The sequence below is a fragment of the Arachis duranensis genome, chromosome 8, assembly GCF_000817695.3.
Source record: "Arachis duranensis cultivar V14167 chromosome 8, aradu.V14167.gnm2.J7QH, whole genome shotgun sequence".
Lineage (NCBI taxonomy): Eukaryota > Viridiplantae > Streptophyta > Magnoliopsida > Fabales > Fabaceae > Arachis > Arachis duranensis.
The window spans coordinates 7953006-7975774 of record NC_029779.3 but is presented as its reverse complement, the minus strand read 5'-3'; the positions used below and the strand labels follow the sequence as shown (position 1 = coordinate 7975774).

The window sequence follows — 22769 nt, the reverse complement described above, 5'->3', positions numbered from 1 at the left end:
AAAAAATTTTAAAAATTATAATTAATATTTTTTATTTAGAAAAAGATATTTTTATATAATAAATAAATAAATATTTTTATATTATTATATTTAAAGATAATTAATAGATAAAAAAATATTTTTTAGGTCCATAATTTTTTTTATTTTTTTTATCCCATTAACAATTATTTTCAACAGCAAAATAATAACCAAAAGGATATTCAGAATACTTTATTTACGAGGAAAATAAATTTATTTCTAATGTTAATTATTCATCATTTTTCAAAAACCATATTTGGGGTTTGATATGCAACCCAAATACTGTATTATTTTTTCACAGATGTGCGTTAAAAGGTCATGTTTTTTGTTTTCTTTTGTTTTTCTGCAAACATTATTGTCACTCAGGTCGAGGTCAAGAAACTAATAAAATGAAGACCATTTCTCACTCAGTCATAGCATGGTAATAACTAATTAATCTAGGATGGTGGTTTTTTCAATTGTTAAAATAGTTTAATAATCAGAGTGTGAACAAATAATATTGTAAAAATAATAGGTGTGACCGTGTGAGATTAATCAAAAGAATGTTAAAGGAGATTAATTACACAAAAAAAAAAAAGAATTCTTCATGCTTCTATTTAAAAATAAACTAAAAGAATAAAACTTCAATAATTTGGTCCCCACCCAAATTTTTCTCTGAATGAGTCTCTAATTTTTGTTGATTAGCTGTTAGTTCCAAAATTTTTACATTATAAGACATATTAACCTCTTAAAAAACTCATGGATATAAGTCAGTAATTTTTAATATTTTTTGTTATTATTTAATCAGTATAAATATTAAATTATTTTTAATAAATAAATTTTATTAATTTATGTGTGTAAAGTGTAAATTTTTAAAAAATATGGATATAAACTATATTGATTTATGTGTTCAAACTTTGATAAATATAGGTGTAAACTATATATTTTTTGTGTACAAATTTATATAAATTTGGGTACAAATTATTACTACTCAAGTACTGGCAAAAAATAATAATATTTATTGATCATGTAGTATTATTCTTATAACAAATGTTATAAATTTAGATACTACTAATAAATAAAAGAGAAAAATATATATTTTATAAATAAAAATAAGAGAAGTACTATTTTAATATTTCTCAAAAAAGGAGAGTAAAACTTTTTTCAAATAAAAAAGATAGAATCAAACTATAAAAAGAGTCGCTCAAAAAAGTTTGAAGATTGATTCGGAATTTTCGTGGATAAAGTGATAAACAATATAATGTTAAAGGTGTGACCGAGTGAGAATATTTATGATTCCGTTTTCTTCTTTGGTTTTGCCTTTTTGGGTCCAAAATCCGTTAGTCATGGCTATAAAATGTGGAAAAATTGTATTAAGAAGCTTCTCAGAATGAAGTTCTGTAATAATTCTCTTAGAACATCATGATCTTAGAACATCATGATCTAAGTTATAAAGAAGTTGGTATATGATCAAAATTAAATAAATAAAGAAGCTGACTGTAGCTGACTTTGACTTATGAATTTGACAGTCCGATAGTACATATTCATAGAAAACCAATAAGATTCATGACCATGATGTTGACTCCACTACACGTTAAATCGTGATTCTTCTCAGTTTCTCTCTCACACACACACACACATATATATATATATAACAATGGTGCTGCAAGTTGCAATGTCTATTTCGGGGAACGAGAGATTCCATGATAAAGAAACTAAAGAAGAACGTGATATACATTCACTGTTACAAGTGCCGCCGTGGTCCATATGTTTTATATGTTTGACTGGCTACTTTCAAAGTCAGTTTCGCACATTTTTTCATTATTTGAAATAATAATTAGCGTAATATATAAGTATATGTGGAGAAACTTACATAACAATCTTCAGTTTATTGTAACCAAGGAAGAAATGAAACCTGTCATGGTGGTGTGGGTGTGGGTGTTGGCCTTACTCCTATCTTGTGGAAACGGTTACAGCAGAGTAACGGATTCTGTTACGTGTTCCAGTCAGTGGTGCGGAACGCATAACATAAGCTATCCATTCACACTAACTAACACTCCACCTAACTGCGGTGATCCCACCTTCAACAACACGCTCTCTTGCGACAATCATAACCAACTCTTTCTTTACTTCAAATCACGAAAATTCTATGTTCAGTCTATTAATTACAACAACTCCACACTCCGATTAGTAGATTCCACCATTATTAACAACTCTTCTTATTTTCTGGCCTCCTATAATTTCAACTCTTACAAATCATATCAACACCATCACAAGCAGATTCTATACGTGACGTGTCCAAACGCGGTGGGATCCGAAGTTGATGACCCTGCTGCTGCAACTTGCATCAACGGTTCTTACGCGCCTGGAAGCAGCAGCTTCCATGTCTATGATGGTAACAAGACTTTGCAAGAGTTGGGACTGCAAGACACGTGTCGCGTAGAGTGGATGTATCCAAGTTCGTGGCCGGGTGAAATCGACGGTGGAAACATCTCTTGCGTAGATCTCCGTACAATGCTGCTTTACGGGTTTGAAATTCCCTGGGCCTTGTGTTTTTGCCAACATGCTGTCTTGGATGATCAAAATAACAACCTTCGTTGTTTAAGTCAACACTCACCCACTCCTTTAGGTTTGCTCTTAGGCAGAGACTCAGATGTAGATATTTTTAAGTGAACTTAGATAGTTAAAAATCGTTAGATGATTTAGCGTGTTGGACTAAATTGTCATGTAACGATATTCAATTATCAATTTCATACGGAGATAATTGCATACGAGTTTTTACCTTTCTCTTAGTATAATTTCAACCACAATATATGCTCTTACTATGATTACATCAATTTTAGGATATATACCATAGGATGCGCATATGTGTCTGCATACATTACTGTTATTATTTAACAATTTTCTTCTTGCTTGTATGTTTCTTGCAGTTGAAGTCATTGGAGACTGGATATACTATATAATATGTAAGTCCTTGTCTTTCTCTTTTATGTATCTTTAATTGTTTGTTTAACTTTGGATTTGTGAGTGCATTGAAATACTAGAATCAACTCATACTAAATGCATGAACAGAGAAGAAGCTAACCTTGAAAATGAAAATTTTTTTTCTCAAGTGTCGTATCCTCCAATCTTGACAAAATGACTAGTGTCGAACTTACTTAATTTTAAGTTTAATACGTACCAAAAAAGTTATAATGAGTGTAGCCTATTGTTAGATTTGATTTTAAAATCTAAAATGTAACCAGTTTTTTTTTTATTTCATCTCAGTCAATTAAATTCCAAATACAATTAAATTCCTTATGATTGGTTTTCTCTTGTTGCATTTCCTTTAATTTCTAGTTTTCTTGGTTGGCAAATTCATGCTTGGAATTGCATTCGTCATCTTCTGCGAATGGCGACAGAAGAATTTAGGCACGTATTACACCATTGAAGATTTTCTGCGAAATAACAATGAAATATTGCCATTTAGATACTCTTACAAAGACATCAAGAACATAACCAACGGATTCAAAACAAAACTGGGAAATGGAGGCTATGGCTCTGTCTTTCAAGGAAAACTTCCAAGTGGTCGTCTTGTAGCTGTCAAAGTGTTGAATAACACTAACACCAGATCGAATGAAGAAGAATTTATCAGTGAAGTTGCTACTATTGGTAGAATTTACCATGTCAATGTAGTGCAACTCATTGGTTTCTGTGTGGAAGGACTAACACGTGCTCTTATATATGAGTTAATGGAAAATGGGTCTCTAGAAAAGTACATATTTTCACATGAAAAAGGTGTTTTCTTAACTTGTGAAAAATTGTACAAAATTTCCCTTGGGGTGGCACGTGGCATCGAGTTCATGCATAATGGTTGCGACATGAAGATTCTGCATTTTGATATCAAGCCTCAAAACATTCTTCTTGATGAGAATTTCAATCCGAAAGTCTCTGATTTCGGACTTGCAAAGCTATGTCCCACTAGTGATAGCAAAGTGTCTTTGACTGCAGCAAGAGGAACTATAGGATACATGGCTCCTGAGCTTTTCTACAGAAACATTGGAACAATTTCCGATAAAGCTGATGTCTATAGTTTTGGAATGTTGTTAATGGAGATGGCAAGTAGGAAAAAGAATCTGAATACATCGGCTAAAAATTCTAGCCAACTTTATTTCCCTTTCTGGGTTTATAATCAGTTACATGATGGAAGTGAAATTGTAATTGAAAATGACACAGATGAGGAGATGAAGTTGGCCAAAAAGATGATGATTGTGGCATTATGGTGTATACAAACAAAGCCTAGTGATCGTCCTTCAATGAAGAGAGTTGTGGAGATGCTTGAACAAGATGATGAAGAATTGGAAATATCTCCTAAGCCTTACATATATTCACATGATATACCTGCACAAGATGTTGGAGATTTTAGCACTTCAATGCTATTCTCTGATGTATCATCAGTTAGTAATTCTAAAAAAATTGTGTATTCCCCTTAGCAAATATTAGAGGGTTATATTCCTCTATAAAATTTGTAATTCTTTTTATTCAATAATGGTGAACCAAATCCAGCAACTTTTCTTGCTACCTCATTAAAAAGGGGTTTTAGAAGTTCTCCGAAATTTGTTATCGAAATTGCATGAAACTTTGAAATGGATACTTGAACCACTTTAATCCAACAACAAAAATTGTAATTTCTTCTGTGTAAACTACCACTTCTACTAACTCCGCTGGTAGCCTAGCTAGCAAAAACCAAAAAGAAAATCCTAATCTAGAAGCATTGAATCCAAAGGAAAATACATTTATTGGAACTGGGAATCTTAATATTGAATTTTGTGCTTGATCTCTAGTAAGTAGAATGAGTGTTTTTGTTACAAGAATCTGAGACAAACACAAAGCTCTTGAACAATTGATTCTATCATATTCAACATATATTAATCAAATCAATTGACTCTATCATATACCTCAGAAATACACATATATATGACATAGCCAAGGAAAAAAGCTAGATGCAGATCTTGCAAATTTATATCAGATCAGAGTCCAAATAGCAGAGTTTTATTCTTTGGAACCAGTAACTGATGAGATAACAGAGAATAGCCTTGAACTGTTTTCTTCTCTGACTTCGTCTGCAGGTTCATCAAGTGGATAGAAGTAAGGCTTAGGAGGCATTTCTAGTAAGTCTTCATCTTGTTCTAGCATCTCCACAACTCTCTTCATTGAAGGTCGATCATTAGGCTTTGTATGTATACACCACAATGCCACAATCATCATTTTCTTTGCCAACTTCATCTCTTCATCTGTGTCATTTTCTATTGTTATTTCCCTTCCATCTTGTAATTGATCATAAACCCAGAAAGGAAAATAAATTTGGCTGGAATTTTCAGTCAAAGCATTCAAATTCTTCCTTCTACTAGCCATTTCCATCAACAACATCCCAAAGCTATAAACATCTGCTTTGTATGAGATTGTGCCAACGTTTCTATAGAAGAGCTCAGGAGCCATGTACCCTATGGTTCCTCTTGCTGCGGTCAGAGACACAATGCTTTTATCAGTGGGATAAAGCCTTGCAAGTCCAAAATCAGAGACTTTTGGATTGAATTTCTCATCCAAAAGAATGTTATGAGGCTTAATGTCAAAGTGCAAAATTTTAATGTCACAACCATTATGCAGATACTCAATACCACGTGCCACTCCAAGAGAAATATTGTACAGTTTTTCACAACTTAAGGAATTTGAAGCACTCTCTTGAGGTGAAAATATGTATTTTTCTAAGGAGCCATTTTGCATTAACTCATACACCAAACAACGCTTTGTTCCCTCCACACAGAAACCAATGAGTTGCACCACATTAACATGATGAATTCTTCCAATAGTAGCAACTTCATTTATGAACTCCTGGCCATTGGATTTGGCCTTATTCAATACCTTAACAGCTACAAGACGACCGCTTCGAAGTTTTCCTTGGAAGACAGAGCCATAGCCTCCATTTCCCAGTTTAGTCTTGAACTTTCCAGTTATGTTCTTGATTTCTTTGTAGGAGTATCTAATTGGCATGATGTTGTTGTCACTTCGCAGAAAATCTTCAATACTATCGTATATGGATAAATGTCTTCGTCTCCATTTACATATGCAGAAAATAACGATGAATAGAACTCCAAGTCCAAATTTGCCAAGAAAAAATAAAACTGTAAAGAAGATGGGAAAATAGTTGAGAAATCATAAAATTATTCAGTTTAACAACTTTAGAGTTGAATGACAAAATTTTTAAACTTATTTATGCTATGTTTCATTGTTGTTGTTTCTCATTTTTACTGCTAAATTTTAATGGTGTTCCCTTCATAAATTCCATGATGTCATCATCATCATCATCATAATATTACTATTTCCTACATTGTTTACCCAATTTTAAACTATGGTAGTGTTCCTTAGTAAACTCCATAAGGGCATCATAGACCTATGCCTAGATTTCAATGCCGAAAAAAATAAGTACATAGCGCAAAAGGAAAGACACGGCTTACTCGTTCCATACACCAGACACCCAACAATCAGTGGAACTAGGACTGCAAAAAACAAACAGGGAAAAGATTAAATTAGTATTGTATAAGCTAATGACACCTAAATTCTTAAGTTTTCTATAAATTATTAAGATTAAAGAAAGAGGGAATTCTTGTGATATTTTATAAGATTATAGAATACCAGTATTCACATAATGTGTTATTGAGAAATTGGCAGACGCCTTATTAACTAAAATTAATTGCTTCTAAAATAAAAAAATAAAAAATAGAAAATTGAAAAAAAAGTCGTAAACCGTTGATTAAATTAAAGTACAGGTACTTTAAGAAGGCGTAAGGTTTCGATAATGAAACCCTGATGAGTTTAGAAAACTCCAAATTAATTTGATGATGATCAAACAATATTAAAACAATTAATTACAAAATTATTAATTTGATTTTTAATTCACACTTATTAATTAATAATTTTGTTATATGCAGATTTTATCAATGGACACAAAAGAATACATGAAGTCTAATTTAATTGACAAAAATAATCAGCCTTTGTGCAAAATATTAATATAAATGGTTGATTTATTAAAATGATAATTGGGCCAAAAATTTAAAAAGCAAGCCCAATTAAAATTCTTGCAAGACCAACAAGGGTTAGGTCCAAAATTGAAAATAAAGAGAAAGCAAAAGATGAATGCTTCCCACGGACACCAACTCCTTTCATGGTTGGAATTCAAATTTTGAATTAAATGGATTTAATGAATGCCTTGGAATATGGAAAGAGAAAATCTGATTTGATGGCATTTATTGAGTTGGGCACGTTACAAGGCAAAAGCATGGGAATTTGATTTTAATTGATTATAATCTATATCACACATTACTTCCATTGCTTTTCTTCTTTCTACTCTCTCTTCTTTCTCTTTGCATACGGTCACCTCACTGTCAGAGAAGAAGATGGTAGAAGCAAGTAATTTGAAGAAGGAAGCAGAGGCTAGGCATGGGTAATGTAAACCTAACTCATTTTCATTTTCTTCTTTAATTACATTGCAAGTTTTTCTCTGTTCTCTCTCCTCTCTCTCTTTCAGTCTTGTCTAGCAGGAAAGGAGGGATGAAGCAAGCTATCAGTAAAAATCACAGAGAAGCTAGTTGCAAAGAAGAGGCCATTATGATGATGGCGTCAGGAAAAAGAAAACATAAAGTATGTAGTGGCTGAGATTTTCACCAAGAATGGTTAGATTTGGTGAGGTAATCTCGAGCTCTTCATGCTCAAAAAGGAAGAAGAAGATTCGGCCACCAAGGAGGAGATTCTTGGAGGCATGGCTTGTCTTTGATTCTGCTCAACCACCACAGGAAGTAGCTAGAGTGGCGAAGTGATGGAAGAGGCAGAGATTGAAGCAGATGAAGTCATCATCATCATGAAGCATCAAGGGCTAGAAATCCATCTTGGAGAGGAAGCTAAGGATGGAATGCTCGGATTGATGAAGAGTGATGACCAAGGAAGGACTAGAGGTAATTGTATGTTGGGTTTTGTATGGTTATCTCTTCTCTCTCTGTGTGGCCGAACCGGATCTGTTTCTTGAAGGAAAAGAAGTTAGGCTTGGGTGTTGGCTTCAAGTGTGGAGGCTTCCCTCTTCTATAAAAAGAGTGAACAACCACTGTTTGAAGCAAGGAGAAATTTTGAGAGAGCAAGGCACAGAGTTCTCAGAGCTACTTGAGCTAACAGTTTTCTCTTCTCCTTCAATGTATTCTGTTTAGTATTTTTCTGTTTAATTTTGTCATGTCTTGAGTCTCATGGAAAAAGGCAAACAGTGAGGTTTGTATGAAAAAGCCATAGAGCGGAAAAAGGCAGAGAGTGCAAAATTAAAAGAAAAAGCCATAGATGTCCTTAGAGTTCCTTTGTACATCTGTGTTGTGTTTCATGATTCTGTGGGAATCCCCTTGTAAGTTGGGTTAGCACTTTACAGTTGAAAGCTTGGCAGTGACCAAGTCAAGTTCAGGATTGGGTTTAGAATTATGGACTTGTCCCAGATAGGAAGGGTAGTTCCTAGGGAGAATTGGTGTATGTAATCAAAGTTGATTATAGTGAAATTCCATCATTGTTGTGATGGAGACTGGATGTAGGCTGCACTGCACTTAGCAGCTGAACCAGGATATATCTGGGTGTAATCTTCCTTCTCTCCTACTCCATTTCTGTTTCTACTGCACAAGAGCAAAATCCAAAAATGTCTCGTGCCAAGTGACGAGACTAAATGAAAAAGTCTCGTGGCTAGGGACGAGCTAAAAAGAGAAAAGTCTCCTCTAAGTCCAGCAAGTGTAAGCAAGCAAAAAAGGGGGCTAAGATTCAACCCCCCTTCTCTTAGCCACTAAAACCATCAAACCCATATATGAATAGGTAAATATCAAGTTAAATTCATAGATACACACTAACAAATTTTCGGCATAAGTGGAGGCTTATAACAAATGACTTTATGATCACTGAGCATGGCATATCCTGGATCATCATTCTTGCAATATGCTTTCAACCAAGAAAGTTCAAACCCGTAGAGCAACATATGATGGTTGTCTGTGCATGAAATATTTGTGTGTTTGATTTCAGTAGGCCATGAAGTCAGATACATCCACTCTACCTGACACAAGTCTCCGAATGCCAAATCCTGGAGAGGTTTGTCAATATCACTGACATAGAATGTACTCCCAAGCGCATAAGATCCATTCATGCAGGTTGTTGCAGCAGCAGTAGCAGAAGATTTTACTCCATATGGTGGGCACTTCAAATATAACATCTGCTTTGTCAATATAATAACATCATTATGCTGTTTATAGAACCAATCATATGGTTCATCTTTGGCACGGGTGAGTTGTAGGAGGCTAAAGAATAAGGAAGGAGGTATGAGTGATCATTGCTATGTAGGGCAACATTGGCATCTACTAGTCGAATTGTGTAGTTGTTGTAGTTAATTGATTGCACTTGGAACTTGATTGATTTGAGATAGAGAAAGAGTTGGTTATCATTCTCGCAAGAGAGGGTGTACCTGTGCTCACCACAGGGGCTTGGACTACTATTATTCAGCCTGAAAGGATACCTTATGTCATGCCTCCCACACCACCCAGATAAACACATTCTTTTGTCTGAATCCGTTGCCACCTTGGTATTCCACCGGTTGTCATAAATAATGGAAACGTATAAGGAGATCCCCAGAAGCAGTAGAAGGGGTACCAAAAATGAACAAAGGGATAACATTTTATTTTATTTAATTGGGTCTAGACATCAATAACAAGAGACTACAGATATAGATTTAGAAACATATATAACAAGAATTCACTTGCTTTGCAGCACAGCACCATTTATTCACAAGGACTTACAACGAAGTCTCTGGGAAACGTATGTGCTCTATAGAGGAGTTGACCATCATTGTCTCACAACTCCATTCACAAGTCATCATACATATGTTGTTTTGACCATATTTTTTAATGTGACTGATGAGACCTTCCAGCTGCAGAAATTTCCTAGAAACTACTTTAATTAATCTAATCACACAATATATATCACTCTTTTGTACATGACATATACATAACTTGGACTCATTCTAGGTATGTCATGCCCCCTCAAGCTGGCAGTGCTTGGTTGATGAAAATCAAGCATGCCAAGCTTGGACACACAAGAATCAAAAGGAGCAGGGGATAGAGGTTTGGTGAATAGGTCCGCCACTTGATCTGTAGTGGTGATTGGTAGGAGATGAAGCAGGCCGCTGAGAAGCTTATCTCGAACAACGTGACAGTCGATATCAATATGTTTGGTGCGTTCGTGGAATACAGGGTTAGCCGCAATATGCCTGGCTGATTGACTATCACAGTACAGGGAGATTGGGAGTCTGTGATCTATGCGGAGGTCCTTCAACAAGTAGTTGAGCCATTGAGCCTCACAGGTGGCCACAGCTAGTGACCTATATTCAGCCTCAGAAGATGATCTAGAAACAATAGATTGCTTCTTACTATTCCATGAAATGAGTGAAGAGCCCAAGAAGAAACAAAAACCAGTAATGGAGCGTCGCGTGTCGGGGCATTGTGCCCAATCTGAGTCAGCAAAGCCAGAAATGCGAAGCTCAGAATCTGCTGCAAAGAATAGCCCCGAGGCCGGAGTTGTTTTGATATAGCGAAGGACACGATATGCTGCTTGGAGGTGAATATTAGATGGTTTGCTGAGAAATTCACTAAGTTTACCCACTGCAAAACTGATATCTGGACGCGTGTTAGTGAGGTACACTAATCTGCCAACCAATCTGCGGTATTGTGATACGTCAGAGAGTGGCGTTCCTGAGTCCTTAGAAAGCTTGAGACTATAATCCATTGGCGTGCTCGCTGGTCTTGTGCCTAATAGGCCACACTCATCCAAGAGATCTAGAGCATACTTCCTCTGATAAAGAGCAATTCCTTTGGCAGTTCTTGCAACTTCAAAGCCAAGAAAATATTTCAAATTCCCTAAGTCCTTAATCTTGAATTGGTGATCAAGGATGGTCTTGATGGATTGAATCTCAGCGAGATCATTTCCAGCAAGGACGAGATTATCAACATAAGTAAGTATCACAGTGAAGGAGGTCTCGGATTTGTGTTTTGTGAACAAAGAATAATCATTCTTCGATTGTTGGTACCCGTGAGCACGAAGAACAGAGCAAAGCTTAAGATTCCACTGCCTACTAGCTTGCTTGAGTCCATAGAGGGACTTGTCAAGTTTGCAAACCAAATCGGGAGAGGAGAGCGGTAATCCCAGGGGAGGCTTCATATATACTGTTTCCTTCAACTCACCATGAAGGAATGCGGTGTTTACGTCCAATTGGTGGCAGTGCCAACCCTTGATTGCAGTGAGAGCAAGTACCAATCGCACAGTAGTGATCTTAACCACTGGACTGAAGGTGTCCATGTAGTCTAAACCATATCGTTGTGTATAGCCCTTTGCAACCATGCGTGCTTTATGCCTCTCTACTGATCCATCAGGATTGAATTTGACTTTGAACACCCAACAGCAGCCAATAGTTTTCTTCCCTGGTGGTAAAGGGGTGAGAGTCCAAGTTTTAGTTTGCTCAAGTGCTAGAAGTTCTGCATTAATGGCATCTTTCCAACAGTCTTTTTGGATGGCTTCTTCATAGGTTTTTGGCTCATTATGTGTGAAAACATCAAGAGAAAAATTCAATTGGTTAGTGGATAGAAAAGAGTAAGACATTGAATCTGAAATTGGATATTTGCATTTTGAAATTGGCATAACTTGTTGAGCAGTGGTATTATGTGCACAGTGAAAGTCATTTAGATATGCTGGTGTTCGCCTAGTCCTACTAGACTTCCTAAGAGGTGCAGGGTGAGGTGATGCATGAGTGTCCATGTGAGTATGTGAATGAGACAAGGATGAGGCTTGTGCATTAGGAATTGAGCTTGCAGTGTTATGAGAAATAGAGTCAGTGACGGAAGTCGGTTGATGCTGATGCAGAATTGGAGTTGAATGCACATGTTGGTAAAACGAAAGATGATCATGATATGCAAAAGGGTCTATCCATGGGACATGTGATGTGGTTGTGACAGCAGCAGGGTTGACATCTGAAGAGGCAGGGTTGGTTTTGAATGGAAACTCAAATTCATAAAATATGACATTTCTAGAAAGGAAAGTTTGCCTTGTTTTTAGATCATAGAGAAAAAATCCTTTGATCCCTTCTTTATATCCGAGAAAGCAACATTTTTGAGCTCGTGCATCTAACTTCTTCCTATTTTGAGTTAAAGTGGATGCAAAGGCAAGACAACCAAAAACTTTGATGTGGTTTAGATCAGGTAATTTGCCATGTAATTTTTGAAAGGGGGAAAGATTTTGTAAAATGGGACTAGGGACTCTATTGATGAGATGCACAGCGTGTGCCACTGCTAGATCCCAAAAAATCTTTGGAACATTTGATTGAAAAAGTAGAGTTCTAGTCACCATAAGAATGTGTTGGTGCTTCCTCTCAGCTATCCCATTTTGTTGAGGGGTTTCCACACAAGACTTTTGCTGTAAAATACCTTTAGAAGCAAAGAAATTATGCATGCTGAATTCCGGACCGTTATCTGATCTGACACATTTGACGGTTTTTGAAAATTGGGTTCAACCATTTTAATGAAGTTGGGCAGAATTAATGAAACCTCAGATTTATTTTTCATGAACTTAATCCAAGTAAAACGGCTATTGTCATCGACGATAGTAAGAAAGTACTTAAAACCAGAGGTAGACACAATTGATAGAGGGCCCCAAATATCAACATGTATTAAATCGAAAGGCAAGTCAGCTATTGAACTACTGATAGGAAAAGGAATTTTCTTCTGTTTTGCAAAATGACAAGGTTCACAAGCTAAAGCATTATTGTTACATTTGATGAAGGAAAAATCTTTTTGCAGTGTTTGCAAAGTTGAATTATTCAAGTGTCCTAGTCTGTTGTGCCATAGTTGTGACTGTTGTGTAGATGAGACCGTGTTCTCACAAGTGTGATGTAGTGTTTGTGATGAATGCTGTGCAATGCAGTGAGCTACAGTTTGATCATTTGAGTGACCCAGTACATATAAACCAGTGCTGCTTTTAGTTGTGCCAATCATCTTCAATAGATGGTGATCCCAAATCTGGCACCATGTATGTGAAAATAAAAATAGACAGTTCAATGCCTTTGTAACTCGTGAAACTGACACCAAATTGAATTTAAAAGTAGGGATGTAAAGAACATTCTCTAAGTAAAAATTTGTATTAAAAATCACTGTACCAGCAATGGTAGTAGTAGCAATAGAGCCATCAAGCATGTGCACAGTAACAGGTTTAATATTTTTGAAAGATTGAAAAACATTTAGAGAAAAACAAACGTGATCAGTAGCACCTGTGTCCACTACCCAAGTATCTGATCTAAGAAATTTTTGATTGACAGATAATGATGCAGCTAATAAAAGGGTACCTTTGGTGATCTGTAAGTCTTTTGGCTCAGTTGATGTAGTGAGTTGGTTGATAGTTTGATTAGATTGGGTTGACTGTTGTAGGATAGACATTAAAGCAAGCCGTTGATCATTGGTCAAGCTATAACTTGAATTCTCACCATTTTTAACAGCAGTTGAAGGTAATGCACTGATTTCATCATTCTCATCAGTGAAAGTGTTATTGATGCTTCCACGTTTCTGCAAATGCGGGGGAAGGCCATGCTTCTTGAAGCATGTATCAACAATGTGTCCCGTTTTGCCACAAAAGGAGCAATGCTTTGTGCTATGAGACCTGCCTGAACTTCTTCCTCTACCATTCACACCCCCTCTACCTCTGCCTCTGCCTCTGGTGGAATTGTAACCAGAATTAGCAGCGTATAGAATTTGTGAATCTGGAGTGTCAATTGAAGGGCTGAGTTGGCGTTCTTGTTGGGTTAGCATTGCAAACACAGAATCCATGTCAGGGTGGGGTTTCAAGAGCATAATTTGGATTTTGGCAGTTGCAAATTGATCATTGAGGCCATGCAGAAATCTTGCAATGTAGTCTTCATTGCGGTACCGTCGTATTTCTTCCAAACCACAGATACACTTGCTAGTCCAGGTAAGACACATGGGAATTGGCCTGAAGTTATCAATTTCTTCCCAAATTGCTTGCATCTTGGTAAAATAGGAAGTAATTGAAAGATCACCTTGTTTTGCACTATACAGCTCCTCGTACAGTTCAGAGACATGGTACAAATCTCCCTGGTAATAGCGTTTCTTTAAGTCATTCCACAGATCTGAAGCCACCTTTCTCCAGATGACACTCTGAAGAATATCGTGTGAGAGAGATAAGTGTAGCCAAGAGAGGACATAGGTGTTGCAACGGCCCCAAGCCGCATACATTGGATCGGTAACCTCCGGTCGAGGGAGAGAGCCATCAATGAAAGGAATTTTGTTCTTGGACTCGAGCACCAATGAAATCGAACGGGACCAATTGGTGTAATTTTGAGAATTGAGGCGGAGAGAAATTAAAGGATTACCAGGACTTTCAGCTGGGTGCAAGAAGTATGGACTGTTCTGATCAATAGGAGGATGCACTGTTCCTGAACTCGTGCGATTCTGCAGTTGAGTGAGTTGGAGGAGAAGCTGCAAAAGAGTGTTAATATCGACATTGGAAGCTGCAGTGGAGCTGACGTCACTGTGAGTGGAATCCATTGAAGAGAAAAAGCAAGAATGTGAGGAGAATCCAAGAGATGAAGATTGGAGGTGATTCGGTACAAAAAAAAAACAGATCACGATTAATGAGCAAATTCTGTTGAATGAGTGCAAAAGAAGGGGAAAGAACGAAGACGAAAGCAATTCCAAGACATGATTCCCTAACTCGCTGATCGGAACACTGTTACCAAAACCCTAGAGATTCCATGAACAGCTCTCATCAGTCTCTACTGTATGAGTTTGGGAAAGATGTTGGATCTGGAGGTAGATGAAGAAGCTTAGAATATGGAAGATGCCCGGGATTACTTTCGGCGATGATACCATGTGAAAACGGAAGCTGGAAAAGGGGGGTTGCAGAGTTGGAATGGTGAAGAAGAATAGGAAGGGAAGGTAGAGAGAAGATTCTGAAATCTGTTTTGGTAGAGAGAGAAAGTGATGTGGATAAAATGGAAGCTAACAGAATCAGTTAGCAAACCCTGCTTTATATAACAACTTACATGATAAATATCTTAGACTAATTGAATATGCTAACTAGTAACTAACTATCAATTATAAATGCTAACTAAGCTAAATATGTCAATCTGCTATAGCTAATACATTCAGGTAACAGTCCCATTAAGCATTCTTGTCTTTCAAGCTCATACGCAAATATGTTTGTTATCTGATACTGACATTTTAGTATTTTACTTATCCTTTGACCTTTTAGCTTTTAGAACATATTTTGGAGGAAATCAAAATAAAAATGCAACATTCTTAATTTTATGGATTAAAAACTAGTTAAAGAGAAGGCAGAATCGGAGCAAATTCAAAATACAATATATGAATAAAAAGCAATAAAAAAAATTAAATGACCTCATGTGTTATAGATTTATAGTTACCTGCCAAATAACCCATAATTGATGATCTGGCTAAGAGCTGAAAAACAAACATATTACATCAAGAGATATGTCGGTTATTATGGTTGGCTACTTTTCTGTTTTGGTACATTCAAGTATTAAAATTTATTTGGGTTAGACACTGAATTGTATAAAATTGAGTTTGGTACTTTAAAATTGATCCTAGTTTGATGAAACAATATGGAAGTACTTAAAAGGTGGTCTTAGACGTCCTCTGACATATGTTCTCGCTATTGCATGAAACTTTGAAATAGATACTTGAACCACTTTAATCCAACAACAAAAATTGTAATTTCTTCTTTGTAAACTACCTCTTCTACTAACTCTACTGGTAGCCTAGCTAGCAAAAAATAAAGAAAATCCCAATCCTAGTAGCATTGAATCCAAAAGAAAATACATATTGGAAGAAATTGGGAATCTTAATATTTAATTTTATACTTGATCTCTAATAAGTAGAATGTGCATTTTTGTTACCAAATATGAGACAAACACAAACCTCTTGAACAATTGATTCTATCATATTCAACATATAGTAATCAAATCAATTAATTCTATCATATACCTCAGAAATACACACATATATGACATAGCCAAGGAAAAAAGCTAGATGCAGATCTTGCAAATTTATATCAGATCAGAGTCCAAATAGCAGAGTTTTATTCTTTGGAACCAGTAACTGATGAGATAACAGAGAATAGCCTTGAACTGTTTTCTTCTCTGACTTCGTCTGCAGGTTCATCAAGTGGATAGAAGTAAGGCTTAGGAGGCATTTCCAATAAGTCTTCATCTTGTTCCAAGATCTCCACAACTTTCTTCATTGAAGGTCGATCATTAGGCTTTGTCTGTATACACCACAATGCCACAATCATCATTTTCTTTGCCAACTTCATCTCTTCATCTGTGTCATTTTCTATTGTTATTTCCCTTCCATCATGCAATTGATCATAAACCCAGAAAGGAAAATATATTTGGCTGGAATTTTCAGTCAAAGCATTCAAATTCTTCCTTCTACTAGCCATTTCCATCAACAACATCCCAAAGCTATAAACATCTGCTTTGTATGAGATTGCGCCGACGTTTCTATAGAAGAGCTCAGGAGCCATGTACCCTATGGTTCCTCTTGCTGCGGTCAGAGACACAATGCTTTTATCAGTGGGATAAAGCCTTGCAAGTCCAAAATCAGAGACTTTTGGATTGAAGTTCTCATCCAAAAGAATGTTATGAGGCTTAATATCAAAATGCAGAATTTTAATGTCGCAACCATCATGCAGATACTCAATACCACGTGCCACACCAAGAGAAATGTTGTACAGTTTTTTACAACTTAAGGAATTTGAAACACTCTCTTGAGGTGAAAATATGTATTTTTCTAAAGAGCCATTTTGCATTAACTCATACACCAAACAACGCTTTGATCCCTCCACACAGAAACCAATGAGTTGCACCACATTAACATGGTGAATTCTTCCAATAGTAGCAACTTCATTGATGAACTCCTGGCCATTGGATTTGGCCTTATTCAATACCTTAACAGCTACAAGACGACCGCTTCGAAGTTTTCCTTGAAAAACAGAGCCATAGCCTCCATTTCCTAGTTTAGTCTTGAACTTTCCAGTTATGTTCTTGATTTCTTTGTAGGAGTATCTAATTGGCATGATGTTATTGTCACTTCGCAGAAAATCTTCAATACTGTCATATATGGATAAATGTCTTCGTCTCCATTTACATATGCAGAAGATAACGATGAACAAAGCTCCAAGTCCAAATTTGCCAAGTAAAAATAATACTGTAAAGAAGATGGAAAAATAGTTTGAGAAATCATAAAACCGCTCAGTTTAACATCTTTAGATTTGAATGGCAAAATTTTAAACTTAATATGCTATTTTAAGAAAAGCCTTTAAAACTATGGTAGTGTTTCTCATTTTTACTGCTAAATTCTAATGGTGTTCCCTTCATAAATTCCACGATGTCATCATAGACCTATGCATAAAATAAAACAAATTAAGTACGTAGGTTGAAGCTGCAAAGGGAAAGACAAGGCTTACTCGTTCCATTCATTAGACAAATAACAATCCATGAAAGTACATCTGCAAGAAATAAAAAGGGTAAAGATAAACAATCATGGTAAATGTACATAAAAAAATAATTATCAATTAACTATTATATAAATATATAAATTTGGTATTTTATACAAAATTTTTAGTATACTACTATATACTTAATTTAGTAGGTGATTGTTTAGTTAAAAAAGTTGTGTGAATATATACAATTACATAATAACACTAATTTAATGGCTAATTATTTTTATAATGAAAAACACATACCTTATCACGTGTTAGTTAAAATTATCTAGCTATGAGTCAAAAGGATAATTTAGTTTAAGACACTAAGTTTAAAAGGAACACATTGTTCTCATATTTTTTAGTTTACTTTTTCAATAAATAAACAATACATACGAAAACAAAAGTTACACTTTCGTTTCATCGTTATATCAACATACTTGTGAACTGTTTAGTACATTAAGGAATAGGAAGTCTTTTATTTTCTTAGAAATGTAGAAGAAGAAAATTAGACAAGGCAATGTTGAACAACAACACAAAACAGAACTTATACAAAAAGGGAATTATTATGATACTTTATAAGATTATAGAATATGAGTATTCAGATAATCTGTTATTGTGAAATTGGCAGGTGTCTTATTAACTAAAATTAGTTACTTCAATTTTTTTTTTATAAAAAATTGAAAACAAATTTTAAAACATTGATTAAATTAAAAGGTACCTTCATAAAGAGAAGATACAAGAAAACAATAACAAATCTCATATAAGAATAAGTAATATCGAGTTAAATTAGTAAGGTACACACTTACAATTTTCAAATGGAGATCTTTCGTAATGATTGTTATAACAAACGATGTTGTTATGATCACCGAGAATGGCAAAGTCTGTGTCATTATAGCAATATCCTTTCATCCAAGAAAGTTCAAACCCGTAGAGCAGCAAATGATGGATGTCTGTGCATGAAATGTTGATCTGCTTGATTTCAGTAGGCCATGAAGTCAAATACATCCAATCTATATGACATGAGTCTCTGAACGCCAAATCCTGGAGACGCTTGTCAAGATCACTGACATAGAATGTACTCCCAAGTGCATAGGATCCATTCATGCAATTTGCAACAGCAGTAGAAGATTCTACTCCATATGGTGGGTACCTCATCAAATATACCATCTGCTTTGTTAATGTAATAACATCGTTAAAATGCTGTGTATAGAACCAATATTGATATGGATCATCTCTGGTGAAGTTGGAGGAGGTCAAAGAATAACTAGGGAGAGAAGAGTGATTATGGGTATGCAGGGGAACATTGACGTCAACTAGTCGAATTGTGTAGTTGTTATAGTTAATTGACTGCACTTGGAACTTGATTGATTTGAGATAGAGAAAGAGTTGGTTATCATTCTCGCAAGAGAGGGTGTACCTGTGCTCACCACAGTGGCTTGGACTACTATTATTCAGCCTGAACGGGTACCTTATGTCATGCCTCCCACACCACCCGGATGAACACATTGTTTTATTTGCATCAATTGCCACCTCGCTATCCCACCGGGAGTCATAAATATTATTGAAAACGTATGAGGAGATCCCCAGCAGCAGTAGAAGGGGTACCAAAAATGAACAAAGGGATAACATTTTCTTTAATTTGGTATACACATCAATAACAAGAGACTACAGATATAGATTTAAAAAGACATATAACAAGAATTCACTTGCTTCACATGGCAGCACCACTTATTCACAAGGACTTGCAATCAAGTCTCCGGAAACGTATGTGCTCCATGGAGGTGTTGACTATCACTGTCTCAAGTCGCCACACATGTTTTGACCAGACTTTGTAATGCGAGTGATGAGACCTCCCAGCTGCAGAAATTTCCTAGAAACTACTTTAATTAATCTAATCACACATTATCACTCTTTTGTACATGACATCTACATAACTTGGACTCGTTCTAGGTATGTCCCATTAAGCATCCTTGTCTTAATGTCTTTTAAGCTCATATGCAAATATGTTCGTGTGAGAATAGGGTTAGTGATGTGAGTGTGAGAGAATAGGGTTGAAGAGGGGGCCTCAACGGCCATTAGGGTCTTTTTTATTAAATACAAACGACAACAAAAATATGAGACAAATGATGAAACGATGCAGAAAGTGCTTTAAAGACGACTGGTGTTAAGTTCAAAGATAAATTTGAGATGATTTTAAGTTCAAGGATGAATTCAAAATTTAATAGCAAATTCATGGACCACTTTAAGATTTGACTCTTATTCCGATATGACATTTTACTTATCCTTTGACCTTTAATTTTATTTTTTGGTACTTATACGGGGCTAAAAAGGAAAAAAAAAAAAACAATTACACAACTACTCTGCGGGGAAACGATACCCTCTAGCATCATCATACAAGATTTGAGTTAATCCTCTAACTGGTTGATCAACAAAACTGTATCCCAAGCCAGCCTTCAAATTCTGTTTACACATCCAGTTAGCAGCCCTATTTCCTTCTCTATATGTGTGGGTACATCATAACTGCCAAACTCTTCTCATTAACTCCTCAATACTTCTGATCAAAGGATTAGGATGCTCTTTCTTCCCTTCTCCTTTGTGAAGTACAAGCTGATTGGGAATCCATTTCTAAAATCACTTTTCTAAACCCCAAAGTCCAGGCAATTCGAAGTCCTTGGAAAGCTCCCCACAGTTCAGCTTGGAATGCTGAGCATCTTCCGATATTCATTTGAAAACCAGCTACTCATCAGCCCAATTCGTCTCTACACACCCCTCCACAGCCAGCTTCTCCTTCACCTTCCATCGCTGCCCCATCTGTATTGACTTTAATCCAACCAGTCGGAGGTGGGATCCAGGTGATATGTGCCTCCATTTTCTTGTTTCGGGTAAGAGTCCTCCCTCCCCTATTCTGAAATGCTTCTTTCATCTTTTCTATATATTCTCTTATGAAACTTGCTGGGTCTAGAGGCCTTTTTCCAGGCGGGTTAAAAATTTCTTGATTTCTCCATTTCCACAGCCACCAACAGGTTGTGACGAAGATGGATTGCCAGCATTCTTGTTTTTGGGCTTCCAGATTAGATGAAAGATTCCACCTTATCCAGAGATTGAAGGGAGCTCTGAAAAAATCCTGGAGATGATGGATGTATGAGTTTAACCCAAACTCTTGAAGCTACTCCACAATCGCGAAGCACACGAACTAATTTTATGGATTAAAAACTTAAGTTAAAGAGAAGGCACAATCAGCCCAAATTCAAAACACAACATAAAAATAAAAAAAAATAAAAAAATAGAAAAAGAAAAGCACATAAATGACCTTATGTGTTATAGATTTATAGTTACGTGCCAAATATAAACAGTAAGAAAATGGTTACAATTATTGGTTGGCCTCTTTAACAGCAAGCGGTTCATACCATTCTGGACCAAATCCAGCAGCTTTTCTTGCTGTCTCATTAAAAGGTGGTTTTAAAGGTCCTCTGAAATATGTCCTCACTATTTCATGAAACTTTGGAATCACTTCATTCTCCTCTGTGGTCATTTCATTTTGTAATGAACAAACTTCTTGCTCTTCTGTGTCTGGGGCCAGCTTTCTGGACCTCTGGCATAGATACTTGAACCACTTCACTCCAGCAGCACAATGTGTAATCTCTTCTGGGTAAACTACTCTTTCTAGTAGCTCTGCTGTAGTGTCATCCCCACCACTGCGGAAACGAGATATTGTTGTAGGCAGCACATCAAGTCCTCTGGCCTGTGTTCAAACTCACAAAGGTACTATATTTTAGATAGAAAGGGAGAGGGAGATATAAATAAAGGAAGTAGGACAAACCTACATATCACTATAGGCATTAACAAACTATTTGAAATGCCAACTTAATTAAAATATATATATATATATTCAGAGCTGCTAAAATTAGAAAATAAAATAAAAATACAATAAAATAAAATAAATCTGATGATTCCTCATGCACTCCATCACTCCCCTGCCAACAAAATTATTCATAAGCAACCTATTGACTCAATCTTGGTTTCTAGAATGACAAATCCAAGCATCAAATATAAAACATATCCATAAAAAGCCACAGCTCAATGTGAGACACACCTCATGGACACAATGTTCAACTGCTAATCGTGATAGTAAATCCTTGGAAGTAGCAGTAGCAGAATCCCAAAGGCCATCATGAGCTGGCAATGCTCCATAATAAGAACCTAGCTCCTCAAGCCTTGCAGCAAGAAGGGTGAAGTGTCGCCCTTCATCTTGTGCGACCTTCACAAAATCTGTGAAGAATTCTCTAGGCATAGCTTCTTGTTTGCCAAATCGAGCTATTATATCCTGCAAAAAATCAAAATATAAAATATTCACAAACTGAGTGTCACGAAGTTTATAACTTATATTATCTACCGTGAACATATATATTCTGCCACATAGAAAGTTAACAAGATTAAACTCTAAAATGAAAGAAAGGTAAAGCAATGGAAGAAGTTAGAGAAAAATACCCAAGAGAGGTCAATGGCCCAGCTTTCAGTGTGAGCAAGACTATGCACAATGGCTATCCTGCTCTGCAAGCTGCCGGCTTTGCCAAGCTTCGGCATCAGACTCGGCGCCACCAACTTCACCTGCCAACAATAATCAAACAAAAGAAACAAAATCAGCGACGTAATACGAGTGAGGCATTTCATCAAACACATGGCAGTGGCACCCCAAAAACAGAGGAACGAGAGAACCCTTACATTGGATAGCCTTGCGGGGCGATCCGGGACGGGTAGGTTTCGAGAAGGGTGGTAGGGAAGAGCGATGGCACCGTGGAGCCACCGTGAAGCGACGGAGTCGCCGAGTCGAGCCTTCTCGAATGGGTCGGCAGTGTTCAGAACTCGAAGCGCTGCTTCCACTAAGGTTTCTTCTTCGTGCGAGCTCATCTGGTTTCTCCTCCTTCGTTGCCAATCAAATTTCGAAGTTTTGTTAGCTTTGTTCTGGGAAATAATATGCTTCGTGGACGTCTCACTACGACGGTGATGTTAAGTCAAAACATGAGGTAAACTTTTAAAGTGAATTTTTTATTGTGCAAGTATTTTTTTACTGAAATAAATTAAACAAAAAAAACAAAATAAACTGAACAAGGAACTGCTTACATAGAAAAATAGTCTCGTTTAAGATTATTTTTAAATTTCTTCCT

General features: G+C 36.3%; 3 protein-coding genes across 6 annotated transcripts in view; 1 reads left to right on the top strand and 2 right to left on the bottom strand.

The window, feature by feature from the left end:
* Positions 1–19317, bottom strand: part of LOC107460597 (rust resistance kinase Lr10-like) — a 45244-nt gene extending 25927 nt beyond the window's left edge. The window contains exons 1-4 of one of the 4 annotated variants that reach the window (XM_016078852.3): positions 18411–19317; positions 17587–17628; positions 16893–17327; positions 4600–5723 (exon numbers count right to left, since the gene is read on the bottom strand). In XM_016078852.3, the coding sequence (XP_015934338.2) occupies positions 5029–5723; positions 16893–17327; positions 17587–17628; positions 18411–19233 (1995 nt within the window). In that variant the 5' untranslated portion in view covers positions 19234–19317 and the 3' untranslated portion in view covers positions 4600–5028. Of the gene's footprint in view, positions 1–4599; positions 6159–6491; positions 6534–8904; positions 9908–16892; positions 17328–17586; positions 17629–18410 lie in introns of those variants that run through there. The other 3 variants (XM_052252749.1, XM_052252748.1, XM_016078853.3) reach the window with 3 other exon arrangements.
* On the top strand, positions 1840–4522 carry LOC107460529 (rust resistance kinase Lr10-like). The gene is made up of 3 exons (XM_016078903.3): positions 1840–2626; positions 2928–2963; positions 3337–4522. Exons 1-3 carry the CDS (start codon positions 1855–1857, stop codon positions 4467–4469), a joined length of 1941 nt encoding a protein of 646 aa, XP_015934389.2. The 5' UTR covers positions 1840–1854; the 3' UTR covers positions 4470–4522.
* A 1531-nt stretch (positions 19318–20848) lies between the features above and the next one.
* On the bottom strand, positions 20849–22629 carry LOC107460495 (uncharacterized). The gene is made up of 4 exons (XM_016078855.3): positions 22327–22629; positions 22093–22212; positions 21698–21928; positions 20849–21346 (listed from the first exon to the last, which is right to left on the bottom strand). The coding sequence occupies exons 1-4, from the start codon at positions 22510–22512 to the stop codon at positions 20975–20977; spliced, it is 909 nt and encodes a 302-aa protein (XP_015934341.1). The 5' UTR covers positions 22513–22629; the 3' UTR covers positions 20849–20974.
* Between the last annotated feature and the right edge of the window lie 140 nt (positions 22630–22769).

Bases quoted from the DNA above. Each gene is read 5' to 3' on its own strand.
- LOC107460529 (XM_016078903.3), top strand. From the start codon at position 1,855: ATGTGGAGAAACTTACATAACAATCTTCAGTTTATTGTAACCAAGGAA. The intron at 2,627-2,927 runs GTTTGCTCTTAG...TGTTTCTTGCAG, and splicing joins ACACTCACCCACTCCTTTAG to TTGAAGTCATTGGAGACTGG. The intron at 2,964-3,336 runs GTAAGTCCTTGT...TTTAATTTCTAG, and splicing joins CTGGATATACTATATAATAT to TTTTCTTGGTTGGCAAATTC.
- LOC107460495 (XM_016078855.3), bottom strand. From the start codon at position 22,512: ATGAGCTCGCACGAAGAAGAAACCTTAGTGGAAGCAGCGCTTCGAGTT. The intron at 22,213-22,326 runs GTAAGGGTTCTC...TATTGTTGGCAG, and splicing joins GCCCCGCAAGGCTATCCAAT to GTGAAGTTGGTGGCGCCGAG. The intron at 21,347-21,697 runs GTGTGTCTCACA...GTTTGAACACAG, and splicing joins TTGAACATTGTGTCCATGAG to GCCAGAGGACTTGATGTGCT.